A 19,699-nucleotide genomic window follows, 5' to 3' on the forward strand; every position below is an offset into this window, starting at 1 on the left:
CATCTGGGAATGAGTACTCCACATCTTCTCCTCCTTCAATTGGGTGATCAGCCAAAAATTCTGCTACAGCCCTTCCTTTGACAGATTTGCGAGTGACATACTTAAGGTCAAATTCAGAAAGCAAGAGTAACCAACGAGCTAGCCTACCGGTAAGAGCTGGTTTCTCAAAGAGATATTTGATGGGGTCTAATCTTGAAACCAGAATTACCGAGTGAGCTAACAAGTAGTGTCTCAACTTCTTGGTGGCCCAAACCAAAGCCAAGCAAGCCTTTTCCAAGGAAGTATAGCGGATCTCGTAGTCAAGCATCTTCTTACTCAAGTAGTAGATGGCTTTCTCCACTTTCTCATCTGACTCTTGCGCAAGCATACATCCCATGGTTGATTCAGTCACTGATAAATACAAAATTAACGGTTTTCCTGGCTCGGGCGGTGATAACACAGGTGGATTCCGCAGATACTGCTTGACTTGCTCGAATGCAAACTGACATCAATTATTCCATTGGAACTTCTTCCCTTTCTTTAGGAGACCAAACAGTGGTTCACAAGTCAAGGTTAGCTTTGAAATAAACCTCCTTATGAATTGCACCTTTCCTAGAAAACCCCGCACCTCTTTTTCAGTCATTGGTGGCGGCATTTCTAAGATGGCCTTAATTTTAGATGGATCAACTTCGATTCCCCGTTGTGTGATCAGAAATCCTAACATCTTACCCGCAGTTACCCCAAAGGTGCATTTTTGTGGATTTAGCCTTAGCTTGTATTCCCTAATTCTCTCAAAGAATTTCTTTAATGCAGTGTAATGGCTTTCCCGATCTTTGGACTTGACAATCATGTCATCTACGTACACCTCAACTTCCTTGTGGATCATATCATACAAAAGAGTGGTAGCAGCTCTCTGGTAAGTAGCCCCGGCATTCTTCAAACCGAATGGCATAACCCTGTAGCAGTATGTCCCCCATGGTGTGGTAAATGCTGTCTTTTCTCTGTCCTCTGGAGCCATAAGGATTTGGTTATACCCTGAAAAACCATCCATGAATGACAGTAAAGCATGTCCTGCAGTGAAGTCTACCAATTCGTCGATATGTGGCAATGGGAAATCATCTTTTGGGCTAGCCTTATTCAAATCCCGGAAGTCAACACAAACTCGGATTCTGCCGTCTTTCTTCGGAACTGGCACAATATTGGCTAACCAAGTAGGATATTCTGATACTAGCAAAAAACCAGCATTGATTTGCTTAGTAACCTCTTCTTTAATTTTTAAGGCCCAATCAGGACGAATTCTCCGAAGCTTCTGTTTGACAGGTCGGGCCCCAGGGTCGAGAGGGATCCTATGCTGTACAATCTCAGGGTCAATTCCTGGCATGTCTTCGTAGGACCATGCAAAAATATCTTTGAATTCTGTTAATAAAGCAACTAATTGTTCACGTTCCTTTGAAGACAATGTAGAACCAATTTGAATCAAGCGAGGATCTTTTTCAGTACTCACATTTACAGAAACAATTTCATCCACTAATGGCTTAGCACGCCTTTCTTCCCCCCAGTCGATTAAATTTTTCAAAGCCCGAGGAATTTCTTCCTCTTCGTTTTTATCAAAATTTTGAAAATTTTGGTCAATATTATGAACTATGGGCACAGAAAAGTAAGCGAAAATCACATCTTCGTTCAAAGCCTCAGGCTCACAAGTTGCAACAGACTCAAAAGAGAAAGAAAAAGAAGACTCAGACATTTTGGACAAACTTAAATCTGCTTCTAACCCCACAGGCCCACCAAACTCAGACTTAACAGCCAATTCAGAACTTTCAATACAACTCTTTTCAAAATGCCAATTTATTTGTGAGCCATTCACCGCATCCATGATGAAGCTTGAACAGTCAGCAGGTACCTCTTCCCCGATCATGGCAATGATCATATCCCCCAAATTCATCGGTTCAGCATTAGTATGTGATTCTATCAGTAAGTCAGCCAGTGTTAGACCCAGAACTTCCTCTGTGCTGCTTTCGGAGCTGACCTCTCTATCTTGTCTGATGTCGATACTAGGATCTACCCCCTCCTCATCACTGTCAGAAAGCTGATGATCGAAGAAGATCTCAAACCCAGGGTATCTCTTTTTCTCCACTTGATCAATCCAGGGCTCAGGGAAACCACAGAAAGGGAAGTCTTCTCCTTGGCAGACAAAGCGTCCGTTCAAGGTCCCACGAATTGGCTTATAAACTAACTCAAACTGCTGCCCGGTTCTCTTGGCCTTGATCCTCTCCCTGATCTCTTCAGTTTTCCTTTTCCATTCATCAACTGTGGGTGCATACCCCAGTCCGAATGCATGTGGGTTATGAGGTACTTCACTGGCTGTAGTAATACTTTTCCTGCCACTTTGTCCCAATCCCATCCCTGGAATGTGACCTAGTTTACTCATGAAATAGATTGATTGGGCACTGACGTATACACCTTCATCTTCTGCCATGAGCGTTTGAACTAGCTGGGCCTCTGCCAATGTAAAACCTGATAGGAATACATCTTCTTCCCCATGCTGTATTTCTAGCAGTGGTGTTGTGACTTCTGGGGGAGGATGAATGGATGAATTTCCGAAGACAGTGGCAATTCCTCCGCCGTATGGGTACTTTACCAATTGATGTAATGTGGAGATACAGCTTTTATCTGATGAAGCCAGGGCCTTCCCAATAGCAAGTTGAATGTTGCGGGAACATCCATGACATGAAATTCAGCTTCGTGCTCAGATGGACCCACTACTATTTGTACTTTGATTGTCCCCATCACTTCCCGACTAGTATTATCATAGGCCCGGATCAATTGAGTAGTGGGCGTGAAATCTGCCGGCTTTAGCCCGATTGCATAAGCAGTGCGTGTAGGGCAAACATTGATGGCTGATCCGGTGTCAATCAGAACAATCGGTATCCATTTCTTTCTGCATTCCAGTGATACGTACAGAGGCTTATTATGTCCCGATCCTTCTTGTGGCAACTCTTTGTCAGCAAAAGTTATTGCTGGGATTGTTTCTCTCGGGGTGATTAATGACACTAATTGCTCAGGAGTGGTGTCAATTGACAGCTTAGCCTTGCTCAACATTGACAACATTGCCTGTCGATGTTCTCGAGAAGCCATGAGAAGACCCCAAATAGAAATGTTTGCTTGGATCTTTTTCAGTTGTTTTAGAACCAGGTCTTCTTCTACCTCTTTTCCTTTTTCTTTCTCTTTCTCTTTCTCTACCTCTTTATCTTTGCCAGAGGGTTCTCCTTGGTCTAGATGTGGAGGCTTGAAGTAGCGCCCACTCCTAGTCAAATGATCAATTTCGTCTGCATACCAAGTCTCATCCGGCACATGGTTTACCCATTCATCATCAGTATGGGCCAGTTGTAGGTCATTATCATCCCACCATTCGCCTTCGTTGACTGAAAGGCAATTATCTAGCGCTGCTTGAATCATTCCAACAGTATGCTCTAACTGGCTTTCTGGTTCTTCTTCTCTTCCTTTGGACCTCTTTCCTTTGCCACATTTAACAGGTTTCCCGAAATCAAGTCTTTTTCTTTCAGTTTCCTCAGCAGAAGTTTCATCATTGCTTGACCAACTGTGACTGTAATTCTCCGGTTCCCACCATGCCCTCTGCACATTCTCAAGATCTAATTCTTCGAAGAAATGAAGATTAGCCAAGTCCTCCTCTGGGTCGGCCAAATCATCCAACCCCTTTTCAAGTACATCATCTCTGACAACATTGATAGAAAATGAGTCAGGCAGATCAACCTCAAGCTTTAGCTGACCATCGGGAATAATATACCGGCTAGGATCATACTTTTTCTCTGATAGTTTGCCAGCCTCAAGCATAGGTACTACCACCATAGGGTTTTTGGGTTTTGGCTGGGTTGGAGGTGCATCCATCATGCATAACTCAATGCCTTCAGGAATATATACCTCAGGTTTTGGTAAATGAGTAGGTGTGATATAGATACTGGGGTTGAAGGTGGATGAAAGTGTATGGATGAGGTTAAGATAAGGAGGTGATGGAACTCTGTCATGGGGTGGCAACGGGTTAGTAGTGACGTTGGGTTTTGGCGGTTGTGGGGGAGCTATGACTTTATTGTCTATGAGATCTTGGATCTTATGTTGGAGACGAAAGCAACGATCTGTGTCATGTCCTGGTTGTTGGTGGAAAGCACAGTGTTTGGTAGGGTCATGTTTGGCTGGGAGAGGTTCGGGAAGAGGTCGGGGGTCCAAAGGTTTCAAGTACCCTCTTTTTATCAAGATGTTCATTGCTTTAGAGAGTGACATATAGAGAGGAGTGAATGTTCTACTTGGAGCTCGGGTTGTGTTTTGCAGGCCAGCATGAGCAAAGGGATCGGCTATTTTAGTGGTGGTGGCAACCAAGTTGATTTCAGAGGGTTTCACAGCTGTGCTACCACTGGTGGTAGTATTGGAACTGCGACCAAAAGGTTTCCGAACAGGTTCCTTATCATCAATAATTCCCTGTTTGATGGCATCCTCTATCTGAACCCCTATCTCTTTTAAGTCATTAAAAGTGAAGAGCGGGAGGACTATCATTTTTTGTAACATCTTTCCATGTAGATTTCTGACTATCATACGAATTTGGTCCTTTTCAAGTGGTCTGTTGGTCATCATTGCTGCCTTTGCCCTCCATCTGGTGATAAAGGTCATGAAACTTTCATTGGGCTCTTGACGGGTGGCTTCTAATTCCCGAGTAGTCACTTCAATCTGGGTGTTATAAGCATATTGGGTGATAAAGGCCCCGGCTAACTCTTCCCAACTTTATTTTACCGAGTCCTCTAACTTGGCGTACCAGATGGCAGCCACTCCTGACAAAGTTCGTCCGAATAAAGAGAGCTTTTGCAGACGAGTCAAACCCATAGGCTTTAAGACATCAGAGAATAGGCGAATGTGCACCATTGGGTCACCGGAGCCATCAAACCTATCAATGTGTGGCATTTTAAACCGTTCTGGCAACTTCACAGCTGTCTCAGTGTACCCGTCTTCGATGTCCGGGATTGAATTGACTCCTTGTGCCTTTTTGAAAAGTTTTTCCAACTTGGCCAGCTTCAACATAGTTGAGTCAGACTCAGGTGCTTCAGAGGGATGGAGCCCTCCCACTGGTTGTGGAAGAGGAAATGATCCTCCTGAAGTTTGTGCAGGAACCCTCAGATCTTCTGGTGAATTAGGTTCGGGAAACTCGTCAACCGGTGGAGGTGGAGGTGGAACTGGCTGAGTCACCGGAGGTGGTTGAGTAATGGATGCCCCAGATGAGCGTTGCAGTTCAGCAAGAGTATTGCCTTGAGCAGCAAGAGTAGTGCCTTGGGCAGAAACCGTAGTGGCAACAATATCCATGCTCCGTTGAAGGCCCAGTAGTATGTCTGCTATATTTTATGGAATTTGAGCCATCACTGATTCTGGTGAGTTAAGTGGTGATGATCTAGCAGGTGAAGAAGGGGTATTCTGGACAGTTGATGAAGCTTTTGCTTTTCTTCGTGTAACCGGTGGCAAAGAAACTAACACTGGCTGACCCTGAACCAAATCTGTACTTTTGCAAAGTCTACCAACGCGGGTCCACAGAACTTGGGGGATATTAGACCTTTCGGAAGCTATAGTGCTCGACTACCTTGCTGAAACAAAATGGGACCCCCAATCAGAATTTCATCAGCATCCCAGCTCAACTGATTACTGCTAACTCATGTTGGAAAAAAACTGAACTCAACCACACAAGCTGAAATGACTGAACCACTAATCTGAATCTAAGAATCCCCATACATTGCGCATAACACATAGCATGAAAGAGAACAAACACCCCTATGGGGGCTAGGGTTACCCTGTCCTAACTTTGAAATGATCTAGGGTTTCACTATTCAAACAAGCGGCATCATACATCCTAGAAATGGGAGAGCATCCTGTCCTAATTTTGGAAGGTACTAGAGCTCATTATATGTACAAGGTTGGCTCTACTTTACGGGTTAAAGCCAAGGTGACGTTACCAAAGAGTCCTTTGGGTCATAACCAATAAAGATCCCAGGAAATCAGAAGAGTCAAATAGCCTCTCTTCGGAGTCTGAGAACCTTAGATAGCAAAGCTAGATAGCAGGGCTACATAGCAAAGCTACCCTTTTGACAAATCTCAAAAGGTTACAACACAAGGCCTCTAAAGTATCGTAAAAATAGGTATAGTGTCACAAAAAGCTTACCTGTGCTCCCACTAGTATCTGGGCAACACAAGGACTTGAAGTGCACCAATGAATGCAATACAATGAACATATAATTGAAAATAAAGGTCATATCATGGAGTTCGAGTCAAGGTTTCATAAAAACCCCAGCAGAGTCGCCAGAAACTGTAACATGCCCGGGGGGTGCCCACGCGCGTTAAACAGTTCGGACCCCCGAGATCTCTTTGATCTATTCTCATGAGTGCAATGTGAAACATAGATGAGAGTCCAGATTTGGCAACTTTTATTGAAAATCCATTTTATTGCAATTTTGTCAAAAATGGACTGCGTCATCAGATCTCAGAGTCGCCACCTAATATTTATTTTGGGAAAATTAGGAAACCCATAACTCGTGCCAAGGCCACTGTTCGTCGTAACCAAGGATGCTTGGCTCGGAACCTTAGGTATGAGAGGGGAAGGTCAATAATGAGCACCCCCGCCCACCCGATCAAAGATCGGCCTTTACTAACCATGATATGAATTTTATTTTATTTATATGTTCATGTTCTGATTAATTAATAAATCCTAAAATTTACTATGTGAAGCATACAAGTATAGACTATGCCATTCATTTTGGAGCAATTTGATATCATGCATTTTGAAAGAGTTTTGACGATGTACAACCCAAATAAATTGAGTTTACAAGCATGAAAAATCAACATCATTCCAAATTAAGCGACACAACCTCCATCCACCGGCATTCATAGAGTTATATCACATAAGCAACTAGCCTCATGGTAGGATGCTAGACATAGTAAGAAAAACACAACCACACGGGATGCTAAAGCATAAAAACTCACATGTTTGATGTCCCACGAACAAGCTGCAAAACAAAGTTAGTAAAATATGCATGATCTTATATACAAAACCCTAATGCAATTCACTCATGAGATGCAACTAAAGATTCGGCTTCTAAAATATGATATGTGAATCATCTCAAGAACATGAGGTAGCGCACATAATCACATAGGAATTGATTAAATCCACAAATGCAAACTTAGCCGAATCAAGATGCATGAAACATGGATGCAAAGCATAACTATGATGAAAAATAAATATGATGTTTATGTACAAATAAAGAAAGCAAGTAAAAGAACGGGATAGAAAGAAGCGGGGCGGGGAATTATTACAACATTTTAAAGAATAATTACAAACCAAATTAGAGAAGGATGAGGAGAATATTACAACAAAATAAAAACCTCACAATACACTCAAAATAAAATAAATAAATAAAATAAAAGCTTCATGTTCTTTAGAACCGCCGGTGGAAATTGGTCAATATTGGGAGATTACGCCATCTTGTTCGGAAGAAGCTAACCGACCGGCCAAATAGGCCGGCCGGCGAACTAGGCCAAGCAAAACCTGTCTTGTTGCAAAACCAAGAAAAGGAACAAACAAAAAAATATGTAGGTGGCTCAACTAACCACTACCGGTTAGATTAAAAAAGAAAAAAAAAAAAAAAAAAAAGTGCAAACTCACAATATAAACCTAAAGTAATAAAACAAATATAAGATAGAACATGCAAGATTATAACGGAACTAATATGAGACTAATACACGAAAAAAAAAATAAATATGAGGTAAAACATGCAAGATTACAACAAAACTAATATGAAATTAAAGTATGCGAATAAAAATAAATAAATAAATAATTATGAGCGAAACAAACCACTAGGATTATAACAACACACTATGAAATATAAAGTAAGAAAATAAACATGAGATAAACAAACTACTTGGATTATAACAAAACACAATGAAATAAGAAGCAAGAATATAAATATAAAATATAAGAAAATGAAAGATTAAAAATTCACCTTCCAAAGAAAGATTGAACTTCTTGATTTCCAAACTTCCTCTTGATCACCCTCAAGTGTAGGAAGTGTGTTCTCAAATCCTCAATTTGAAATTATGGAGTTTATGGAGTTTGTGGTATGGAAAGTGGCTAACTCTCAAGTTTTTCTCACTTTCAATCACTAAACATTCTTCCTTATGATCGAGGCGATTGATCTTTGGCTATATCAGAATTTTTGGAGTGGTTTTGGTGTATGGAAATGAGGAATTTCAGTAGCTATGGAAGGTATGGGGTGTATATGGAAGATAGAAATATTTTTGGCTAAACAACTCAAATTTTCTCTCTTTTTTCACTCTTTTCTCACTCCTTTCTCTTCAATTTCGTGATCCTCCTCCTCTCTTACAATATGATCATTCTATATAGGCAATGAGGGAGAGTAAAGGTCAAAAAGAAGGTGGGAGACAAGGTGGGAGACAAGAATGTGATAGGAGGGCAAATTTTCAAGGTGGTTGCATGGGATACTCCTTTATGGATGCAAACAAAATATCTTTTTGACTATGGAGGATGATTAGGTATAATGGAGGGTGAGTGGATGCACTTGAATGGCTCAAAAAATGGGTAAATGGGTTGTCCCAACCGAACCAAAACCAGGAAAAAATGGGCTATTGTTGTTTTGGGTCGAATCAACAAAATCTGCTTTTAAGCCCAACTTCAAATGGGTATATCTCCCCCATATGGACTTGGTTTTAGGCAGTTCTTTAGTCCAAATTGAAGCCCCAGAAGTCTACTTTCCAATGGTGGTGGACTCACATTTAAATTCCAAGTGTACAAAGAGATATTCCTAATTTAGTGAAGGCTGTCTCGGGCAAGATCAACAAAATCTGCTCTTAAGCTCAACTTCAAATGGGAATATCTCCCTTATTTGGACTTGGTCTAAGGTGGTTCTTGGGTCTAAATTGAAGCCCCAGAAGTCTACTTTCTAATGGTGGTAGCCTCACATTTAAATTCCAAGTGTACAAACAGAAATGCCTAATTTAGTGAAGACTGCTCATTTCCTTCTTAATGATTTGATACTCATCCTTTTCCTAAACCAGCTTTCTTTCATCCCCTCCTATTTCCTTCAACTCCAAACCTATAAAGAAGATATTTTTAAATATTTTTCAAAAATTTCACCTCCCTTCCATTCATTTCCACTTTGTCCTTACTCGGTTTACTGAAAAGTGCAATATTTTAATCGAAATGGAAGCCTCGGGACATCGTAGAAACATTTAAAAAAAAACATATTTTGAAAAGAGGGTTTTAAGGTCTAAAATAGTTTGGCCAAAAAAATGGGTGAAGGTTGGGATTAAAACTTAAATTTCATCTTTCTTACTGAGAATTTTGTGAGAAACACATTCTAATTGTCATCATCGGGTAATCAAAAGAAAGCGCCCGAGTCTTAGGGCCGGTCAAAATGGGGTGTCTACAGCCATCTTTTAGGAACACTATGATGGGATCCATCCATGAAGGGCCTAGTTCGACGCAACATACTTCTTCTACTTCAGGTTCTTCAATGCTTGGTCTGGGTAGGAAGTCGATTAGTAGTGGATGTGGGATGGATGTATCTGCCATTGAAGCAAAGCTTGCTAGTTCGTCTGCTCTGCTGTTTTCTTCTCTGCCAATCTACTCCATCCGCACTACTTCGAACTTCATGTTCTCTTTTCTGACTAACTCTTGGTACTTAACCATCCTTTTATCCTTTGCTTCGTAGTCGCCTGAAATTTGGTTTACCACCAGCTGTGAGTCACTGTAAACCATTAGCTCGGTGGCCTTTATGTAGAGTGCTGATTTTAGTCCTGCCAGAAGTGCTTCATACTCCGCTTCATTGTTTGATGTTGGGAAGCCAAGGTTGACTGCCTGTTCCACTACTAGGCCATCTGGTGAAATGAGGACTATGCCGGGTCCTGCACCGTGCCTATTGGACGCTCCATCCACAAAGAGCTTCCACATTTCTCTAACGAATAGTTTCCAGCAGGTAGAGGGATCGGATGATGTCTTGGGGTCCTGAGTGTTGCTGGTGTTTTCTTCAAAGTCCACACTTACTGTTTGCCCCTTGCTATCTGATTGTACCAAGTTTTTATTTGTCGATGGGTCTTTACTTGGTGCAGTATGGTTTGTTTCTCCCTCCTTTTGTTCACTCTGGTCTGTCCTGGGATGTGGCTGGGTATCCTGTATTAGGGGTTGCGCTATTTTGGCGCCACTTTCCAACCCTATTTCGGTTGTACCCGTTAAGTCAACTGGGCAGATGTGATGACTTCCTGGTGTGAATTCTGTGACAAAGTTTGCCAAAGCTTGGGCTTTTATCGTGGTTCTGGGTTGAAACTTGATGTCAAACTGTCCCAACTCTACTGTCCACTTTAAGATTCGCCCAGAAAAGTTCGCCTTCTCAAACAAAGCTTTTAATGAAAAAGCTGTGAGGACGATTATGGTGTGGGCGTGAAAGTAGTGTGATAACTTTCTTGAGGCCATCATCAAGGCTAAGGCCAATTTTTCCAATGGTAAGTACCTGGTTTCTGCGTCCAGCAATGTCATGCTGACATAAAAGATGGGCAGATGTTAGATTCCTTCCGCTCGGACCAACACTGCGCTAATTGCGTGCTGTGAGACTGCCAGGTATAAAAATAGTTCTTCTCTAGGTATTGGGTTTACTAGCAGCGGTGGAGAAAACATATATTCTTTCAAACTTTCTAGGGCGCGGTCGCATTCTTCATCCTACTCAAACTTGGCCTTTTGTGCTTGAAAGAATGGTCGACATCTGTCTGACGACCGACTTATGAACCGGTTTAGCGCGGCTGCCATACCGGTGAGATGTTGTACTTCTTTTACTGAGTCGGGCCTCTCTCGATCATGAATTGCTTTGATCTGAGAAGGGTCTGCCTCTATACCTCGGTTGGTCACCAAGAAGCCTAGGAATTTGCCTGATCCTACGCCGAACGCACACTTAGATGCATTAAGGCGTAACTTGTGCTTCTTTAGGATCTGAAACATCTCACCTAGGTCCCTGAGATGGTCATTCTCATCCTTGCTTTTGATTACCATATCGTCGATGTGAGCCTCTATTGTTCTACCTAACAATGGCTTAAACATCTTGGTGACCATCCGCTGGAATGTTGCCCCTGCGTTTTTTAGGCCAAAGGGCATGACCTTGTAGCAATACAGTCCTCTTGGCGTAGTAAAGGATGTGACCTTCTGGTCTGGTTCATACATAGCGATCTAATGATAACCTCTGTATGCATCAAGAAAGCTAAGTCGGTTGTGTCCTGCCGTTAGGTCTATCAGTTGGTCTATTCGTGGTAGGGGAAAGCTGTCTTTTGGGCATGCCTTGTTGACTATTTTGTAGTCCACGCAGACACGCCATTTTCTTTTCTTCTTTGGCACCACTACTGTATTGGATATCTACTTGGGATAGTGCACTTCTCTGATAGCTCCTGCTTCTAGAAGGTTTCTCACTTCTTCCGCCACTATCTCGGCGTGGTGGAGTGCTGATCTGCGAGTGCACTATATGATTGGTCTTGCAGTTTGGTGGACATTCAATTGGTGACAAATGAAGTTTGGATCAATGCCAGGCATGTCATATGGCATCCAGGCAAACATTTCGATGTTAGAGGTCAAGAATTTCATGACCTCTATTCTTTCGGTGCTGGACATAGATGAGCCAAGCAAAAAGAACTTTTCCAGGTCCTTTTCATCTATTCTTACCTGTACCAAGTCTTTCACTGCTTTCTGTTCAACGACTTTGCCAACAGCCGCAAACAATTCATTGCTCTCAGGTTCTTCCACCATCTCAACAAACCTTTTGGTAGCTCGACTGCCATTTACTGTGACGAAGCACTGCTTGGACATAATTTGGTCTCCAAAGACCTTTTCAATTACTCTGGCTTCGTTGGGAAACCGCATTACTTAATGGTAGGTTGACGCTACCTATCGCATGGCATGCAGCCATGTCCTCTCCAAGATTATGTTGTAAATGGAAGGGACTTTCAATACCCAGAATTCCACTTGTTTTGTCATGCTTCCTGCTCTGACTGGGAGGATAATCTTGCCGACTAGCCACTTTGGCATTGAGTTGAATCTAATTAGGGGAGATACGGCAGGTGCCAAGTCTTTGTCCTTCGGTTTCAGTTGTTTGAAGGTTTCGTAATACATTATCTCGCATGAGCTTCCTTGGTCGATCAAAATCCGTTTGATGTCGTAATCCATGACGCGGAGTGTGACGACCAGTGCATTATTGTGAGGGCAATATATCCTTGCCAAGTCTTTGTCTGAGAAGGATATGACGTTCGTGACTTCTGTTTTCCCCTTTTTAATGGTGGGCTGTGCACTCAATTCCTCCCTTAAGTTCTCAGCCTTCTTTATCATACCCTTGAGCTCACATACTCGCTCAGGCTCGAATATCCCATGTATTACGTTTATTACGCCTTGAGGTGGGGCGTCAATCAGTGTTCCGTCTGGGTGATCGTGGTTTTGGGGGCTGGCTGCGTCCCTCCTTCTATATACCGGTCCAAGTGACCAGCTGCCACTAACTCCTCCAGATGCTGTCTCAACTGCGTGCAATTTTCAGTGTGGTGCCCCTATTCCTTATAGAAGGTGCACCGAGATCTTTCGTCGTAGTCCTTTTGTGCTTCTCCTAGCTTAGCTGGCCATCTGACGAAAGGTTCATCACGTATCTCACTGAGAATTTGGTAGATTGGTTTCTTGAATACCGTGGTAATGGTAGTGCGGACCCTCAACCATCTTTTATCTCGGTCCTCTTCGTTGTCTCGCCTGCCTTGTCCATTCTTGCTTGGACGTTCTACCGTGTTGACTTTTGTTGTAGTCTTCTTATCTGGTGTTGCTGTTGCACCATATTTTGCCTTAGCGCGGGCGCCATCCTCCTCCACCCGAATATGTTGGTGCACTTTCTTCATCAAGGCTTCCATCGTGAGGGGTGGAGTCATAGTAATCGAATCCCTCAATCTGTTTCCGACTGGAAGTCCTCTTCTGTATTGGGCGATGGCGAGATTGGTGGGGCAGTCCCCTATCTAGTTGAACGCCTCCCAATAGCGACTATTGTAGGATCTCAATGTTTCATTGTCGTCCATGTCAATGGAGAGTAGCTGATCGATCTCTACTGGGGTCTTGGTGTTCGTTTTGAACCTTGTCACGAACGCCTTTGCCAATTGTGCCCATGAGCCTATGCTGCCTTCTGATAGCCTTTCGAACCAGATTAAACCTAGGTCACCAAGGCTTGATGGGAATAGGATGCACATTAAAGTCTCGTTTCGCCGGTATACTGCCATGACCTGGCGAAAGTGGCTTAAGTGCAAGTAGGAGTCTATCTTCCCTTCATACGTGGTAAATTTGGGCTGAAGGAAGCCGGAAGGTAAGGGCGCGTTCTCGATTGCCGAAACGAACAACGAGGTCTGCAGTCTTGCTAAGGCTTTGTCTGTTGGTTCGTAAGCAGGGTGCGCTATTGGCATTCCTACCTCGACGCTTCCATGCGTTCGAGGGGCCAACCGCTGAAGGGCTGAGACTCTGCGCGAGTCGTGTGCCCTAGTATCCTCTTTCCATCGTGCCTTTTCTTCAAGCACCGTCCGTAGGTCGGACGATCTAAGCAACTCCGTTTGTCTGGACGTAGTCTGGTGGGTACATGAGGGCCGATAGGTGCTTCCCTTAGTGTAAGACCTCAATGTTCTCGTTCTCTCAGACCTGGACTAATGAGTCCTGGAAGACCTTGATTGAGTGTCGCCTGTCCTGAGGCTTTTACTCTCTGCTTGAGACGGTGTGGTTTGCCTACCACGATCCTCCGAGTGGTGAGGGGGCGTGTTGCCTTTGCGACCCTCTCCTGTCGCCACCGCTTTTTCCTTGATCTGGCGCTTCATGGCCTCCATGTCCGCCGCCATCTTCCTTATTAGTTCGTCTTGCTCTTTTACGCGATCCTCAAGAGCTTGAGGGTCGATTCTTCGCCTCTGCCTATCAGGACTTGATGAGCGACGGAGGCTGTTACCCCGTCTCCCCCTTGCATCCCTCCGGGGGTTCTGTCGCTGGGGCTCTAAATCTGCCATGGGAGGGATGAAAGGCAAACCTTCGCGCCTCCCACCTCCCTCTTGGGTTTTCCCATTAATGGCGGACTGCGGCAAATCTTCATTGTGCGCCATTGCGTCTAATGTAGCGAGGAAAACTTGATCAAGAGGTTTTGTTGTTTGTCTGATATTCCCACAGACGGCGCCAATTGTACGAGTAAGAAATAATCTTCTCGTATAATCCTATTGATCAAGTCCGCGCTCCTCCGAACGTCGTCGCTCCTCCGAACGTCGTCGCCTTACTCTCTAAAAACACAAACGTGAGCTAGCCGGCGGGTGTGTGCCGGATACCTCTCCGATGCCTAAGTCAGCAAAATGGACAATAGACAAAAGCTCTGTGTATTCGAGAATCAAAGTTGTGTTACGTCTCCATAGGTGATGTTATGAGCTTTTATAGGTTCCGCGTGGCACAATCCTAGTAGGACTCGTATTCCTCCATGCAGAGTCCTCATAGGAATCACATTCCTGAAAGATAATGCTTATCCTTCAACACCCCCCTCACTACTTAAACCAAGTGAGATGGTTCTACCACGGTTGGATGTCAATACGACCGAGATAACATGGCCATGCTAAAGTCGCAGACTAGATCGAGCTCCCACTAGCTCTGTTCTTCCTTTCACTGCGTGTACCTTGGTTTGACATATTCCAACTGGGTTGTCTGAGACCACACTAACCACAACGAGCTTAGACCGAGCTAACCAATAGCAAGGTTCTGAGGAAAGCTCAACATACTTTGGCCCAAGATGGTTTGACCGAGCTAACTGTCACCGCGCCGACCGTGGTGACCGAGCTAACCACCAAGCTCTTTCGGACCGGGCTATCTGCAAGGCTCCTCTAGACCGGACTAATTATAAGGCCCTTTTACTGTGGCCCACAGAATGACCCATTACCCAGCTCGGCCCAATTTACATATAAATTACCCTCTCAATTTATTTATTTATTTTGCTAATTTCTTTAAAATGACATGATTTTTTCGTGACTAATTTTTTTTAAAGATTTTTCTCAAATTCACATATCAATTTAAGAGAACTTGGGGGCCTCATGGTCCCATTTTGATAATTTGAACTTTTCATTTTGTAGAGCCTTAAGAGTATATCATCTATGAAACAAAATAAGTTTGATCCGATAATTGTAACTTTTTCATTTTATAGCATTTATTTATGAAAAAATAAACACCAAATATATTTTTAAAAATTGACTATTTAATTTTTTTTTTACAAATATAATAAAATGAAAAGTTACAATCATAAATGATATACATTAAGGGTTCTAGAATTTTTTTATTTATTTATAACAATTACTCAAAAGTCACTCTGTTTTTAGAAAACTAGCAAAATAAACAAATAAATAAACATTACATTATAGTGGATGAATAATACTTGAGTTAAGACCTTTAAATTTCACTTTTAAATTTATTCATACCAGCATGCGAGGGGTTTTGTCTTAATTAATTTCTAAATAAATTAACAATTATTATAACACTTCATGTCATTAAAGTAGATTTAAAAGTGATATTTTAAATTTTTTTAATAATTTTCTTAGCAAGTGGTAAAATATATATATATATATATATATAGTAAAGTTGTTTCAAGGAAAACTAAAAAATAAGAATAATGTTTCGTAGCTCGAAACACCTTGACCCAAATGGCTCGACTACCCAAAACGACGTCGTTTTGGGCAGTTTTTTTTTTTTTTTTTTTTTTCTCTGAAACAAACCGAAGAAGAAGGAGATAAGGAGGAGGAAGAGAGAAAAAGAGAAGGAGAGAAGGAGAAAACAAAGGAGGGTCGCGATGGTGATGGCGGCGCCGATGGGTAAGACGAACATTCTCTCCCTTGAACTCTCCATCTGCATTGATTTGTTTATTTCTTGATTTATTTGTTTAAATCGAGGGTTCAATTTGCATTATAAACTTAACAGATTTGCACAATCGCAAAACTAGATCACTTGGCTTTTTCTTCCCATTAATTGGGTTTGATTTTGGGGATTTTTTCCACAATAATTTTTTAATTTTTATGGATTTTGAATGAAAGATTAGTGCTTTGAGTTTAGGTTTTGGTGATTGTGAATTGTTAATGAACATAGATACTTTGGTGGTTGTGTTGATGTGGTTCGTTTGCCGCAATGGGTTTCGATTTGTTGATGGAATGGTGGATGTTGGACGGTGGAGAACGATGATGATGCAAATCTTGAAGGAGATGAACAGAGGAAGAGAGAGAGAGAGATGAAGAAGAGAAGAAACAGAGGAAGGACGGAAAGGAGAGAGAGAAAGGTTGAAAAGTGAAAAGTCGGGCCACTCGAGTCACACAAAAGTCGAGCAACATAACAGAATTGAAAAAATAAAGAAAGAAAAAAAAAACTCATTCAGGGAAAACTAAGAAAGAGAAGGGGAATAAAAAATAAAAAAAGGTGAACAAAACGCTACCACATTGAGCGAATAGAAAACCATGCTGTGGTTGGAGCACAGCAAACATCCCTCCTTCCAAAAAATTATTATCAAAATGTCGACTCTTCTTTTTATTTTTTTAGACATTTTTTTATATAAAAAAAATCAACTAAAATAATTAATTTTTAAAATAACCTTTAATAGTATTCTTTATCAATGGAGTATTATTTAGATATTATTTTTAAAATTTTAAATTATTTTTTAAAAACACAACCCAACTAATTTAAAAAAAATAAATAATCAAAAGCAATCAATGTTTAGAGTTTTAAAAAACTGTTTTCAAGTTTAAATTCGAATATTTTTTTTAATGAACTTTTTAATATTTTAATAAAATTTTTATTTTTTAAAAATTCACTTACTAGTGTGTTTGGTTTTGAGTTTTTTGGATTGAAAACTTACTTAGATGTATCTGAAAACTTACTTTGTGTTTTTTTGTTTTCAGTGAATATTTTTAAAATTTTAAGCATTTTTTTTTTACTTTTTTAGATGCACCTTACTTAAATGTATCTAAAAAGTAAAAAAAAAATTGAAAAAATATTTTAAAAAATTAATAAATACATAAAAATACGAAAAATATATTGAATTCTCGTATTTTTTTTTTGTATTTTTAGTATTTAGTGAATTTTTAAAAGATCTTTTTCACAAAAACTATACTTTTTATGTGTATTTATGTTAGGTGTCTCTAAAAATTTTAAAAAAAAATTGCTTAAAATATTAAAAAAATTACTAAAAATTAAAAAAAATACGAAAAATAAGAAAGTAGAATTTTCTAAAAAAAGTTTTTGGAAAACTCTAACCAAGTTTTTTTTTTGTTTTGGGTATGGCATCCTTAAATGCGTCAGGATCCTCTAGAGTAAAAAGTCTAGAGTGATCTCCTAGAATAAATAATCTGACGGCTGAAATTAAAACTCACTAAAACGACGTCATTTTGGTGAGTAAGTTGAAAAAAAAAAGAAGAAAAAAACCTAGCTTTTCACCTCTGCACCTCGATTTCAACCTCCGTTCATCGGAAAACTTCAACGGCGACACCGAAGACCTCCTATTACCAGTGAGATCATCATCATCCTCACCTTCATGATTTATTTTTTCCATTTTTGTAATCTGTTTTGTTTCGGGAATCAATGAGGGTTTTTGTTGCTTCCACAAGTCCATGCTTCACGATTCTTGCTTCTATGATTGTATGTATTTGATTTTACTCAATTCGATGTATTTGCTTGTTTGTTTAACAATCACCTCCATAAATCAACTCTTTCAAAATTTATGCCATGTTTATATGATTATATATTCGCAGATCTATGTCTTCGTACTAGTTTTAATGGTTTTGATATACTATTATATACATAGATCTATATATTTTTACCAGTGTTTGATAGTTTTTATGTATCTATATATTCATGGATTTATGTATGTGTACTAGTACTAGTGTATACATGCCATAGACATACTTTCATTTAAAAAAAAAAAAAAAAGAGGTTGAAATCGGCCTACATAGGTAAAAAGCTGAGTTTCTTTTCTTTCTTTTTTTTCGTTTTTCAACTTACTCACCAAAACGACATCGTTTTGGTGAGTTTTAATTTCAGCTGTTAGATTGTTTACTTTAGGAGATCACTCTAGACTTTTTACTTTAGAGGATCCTGACGCTCCTTAAATAAGTACACACTTTTTATCTTTTTTGGGTCACATCACCTATTTATTTTTCTGCACATCTTTTCATGAAAAGTTAAAAAGTACACTTATTTAGATCATCCCAAACCATCCCTTAGTGAAAATTTTAAAATTTCTTTGTAAATATTTTAGTTTTTAAATATATCTGTACTAAGTGAATTTTAAAAATAAAATAAAATGTGAAAATTTTTTATTAAAGAAATCAAAATACTATAAAAAATTTAAAAATTATTTTTAAAAATTCAAAATTAAATAGATATTTTTATAATGTAGTCAAAACATGCCATTTACATTGTTGTGCTTAAACTACCAAAAACTAACCGCTACCGGTTAACCGGAACCACAAAAACTATATTTGAAATTTGATTATTTATTGATAAAATTAAGGTAAAGATAAAATAAACATTGCAATTCAATGGTTTTTTTTTTTTTTTTTTTCCAAATTGTAGTTGAGATTAGGACTGAGCATAAGGTTATTCGAACTGTTTAACTCAAACCGTTCGCACTTATTTGGATGATTTTGCATAATCATTAGGGTTCAGATGTGAGGTAGAATTTTTTTGTTTTGCGGGTCGCAGGTTTTACCCGTACCTGCACTCACTCACTCGTATCTGTATGTATTGTTTAGCTTATACCTTTTCTGCAAAGTGAATGCGAGTTAATTAACTAATCCTAACCTATGTTTATAGTCAGTTCCTTCTGAAAGTAAATTGGATAGATAGGATATAATTTATTTAAGATAAATCATTTGGAAAATAATGATTTCATAATAAAAAATATGTGATTTTATGACCTAAAATAATATTTTAAAAATGAGGGGAGAAGGCCCAAAAAAAATATTTAAAAAATGGAAAAAAAACAAGCTCAAAAATAAAATTTTAAAGAAAAAGTCCAATCCGCAAACCGCTCATACATCCGTGAACCATATTCCCACAAATTGCAATCCGCACTACGGGGAGTTGCAGATTCAATTTTTTCTAAATTTCAGACATGCAGACAAGTCCAAATTACAAATTAAACCGTCAAAAATCAATCTTCGAGAACCCGTAATTGAGATGATATCCTCAAAACTATTTGTTAAGTGGTAGAATCTTCAACTAGAAAGGCAAAACCACGAGTAATTAGTTGGTATTTCAAGAATTTTATATTGGCTGTGTGCCCAATCAATAACAAAGACTAAGAAATACATGCAGTTAAAAATAAGAAAATAATGAAAAAATGAGATAATCTCATTGAATGACCACATGTCACGTAATGTTCCTGACCCATAGAATAATTTCTCCAAAATCACGCAATTTTTTTCTTTTCCAATGTCTTCTCTTTCTTTTTCATTTTTTTTCTTTTTTACAACTTTGATAACCACACTGTTGTCGACCGGCCATCTCTTCTCACCATCCCAATTACTCATTCACACTCCCTTCCAAGCCAATCGCTCATTTAATATATTCAATTTTTAAGTATTGAATTAAGTTATTAAATACTATATT

General features: G+C 39.9%; 1 protein-coding gene across 1 annotated transcript; it reads right to left on the reverse strand.

Moving 5' to 3' along the window:
• Nucleotides 1-1,639: 1,639 nt before the first annotated feature.
• On the reverse strand, nucleotides 1,640-8,752 carry LOC145789683 (uncharacterized). Its single transcript, XM_082866933.1, has 2 exons — nucleotides 8,025-8,752; nucleotides 1,640-5,618 (listed from the first exon to the last, which is right to left on the reverse strand). The coding sequence occupies exon 2, from the start codon at nucleotides 4,657-4,659 to the stop codon at nucleotides 2,614-2,616; it is 2,046 nt and encodes a 681-aa protein (XP_082723059.1). The 5' UTR covers nucleotides 4,660-5,618; nucleotides 8,025-8,752; the 3' UTR covers nucleotides 1,640-2,613.
• Between the last annotated feature and the right edge of the window lie 10,947 nt (nucleotides 8,753-19,699).

The sequence above is a fragment of the Camellia sinensis genome, chromosome 4 (genome assembly GCF_055761805.1).
Source record: "Camellia sinensis isolate YWXY chromosome 4, ASM5576180v1, whole genome shotgun sequence".
Classification (NCBI taxonomy): Eukaryota; Viridiplantae; Streptophyta; class Magnoliopsida; order Ericales; family Theaceae; genus Camellia; species Camellia sinensis.

Coding starts and splice junctions, on each gene's coding strand:
- LOC145789683 (XM_082866933.1), bottom strand. CDS start 4,659: ATGACCTTTATCACCAGATGGAGGGCAAAGGCAGCAATGATGACCAAC.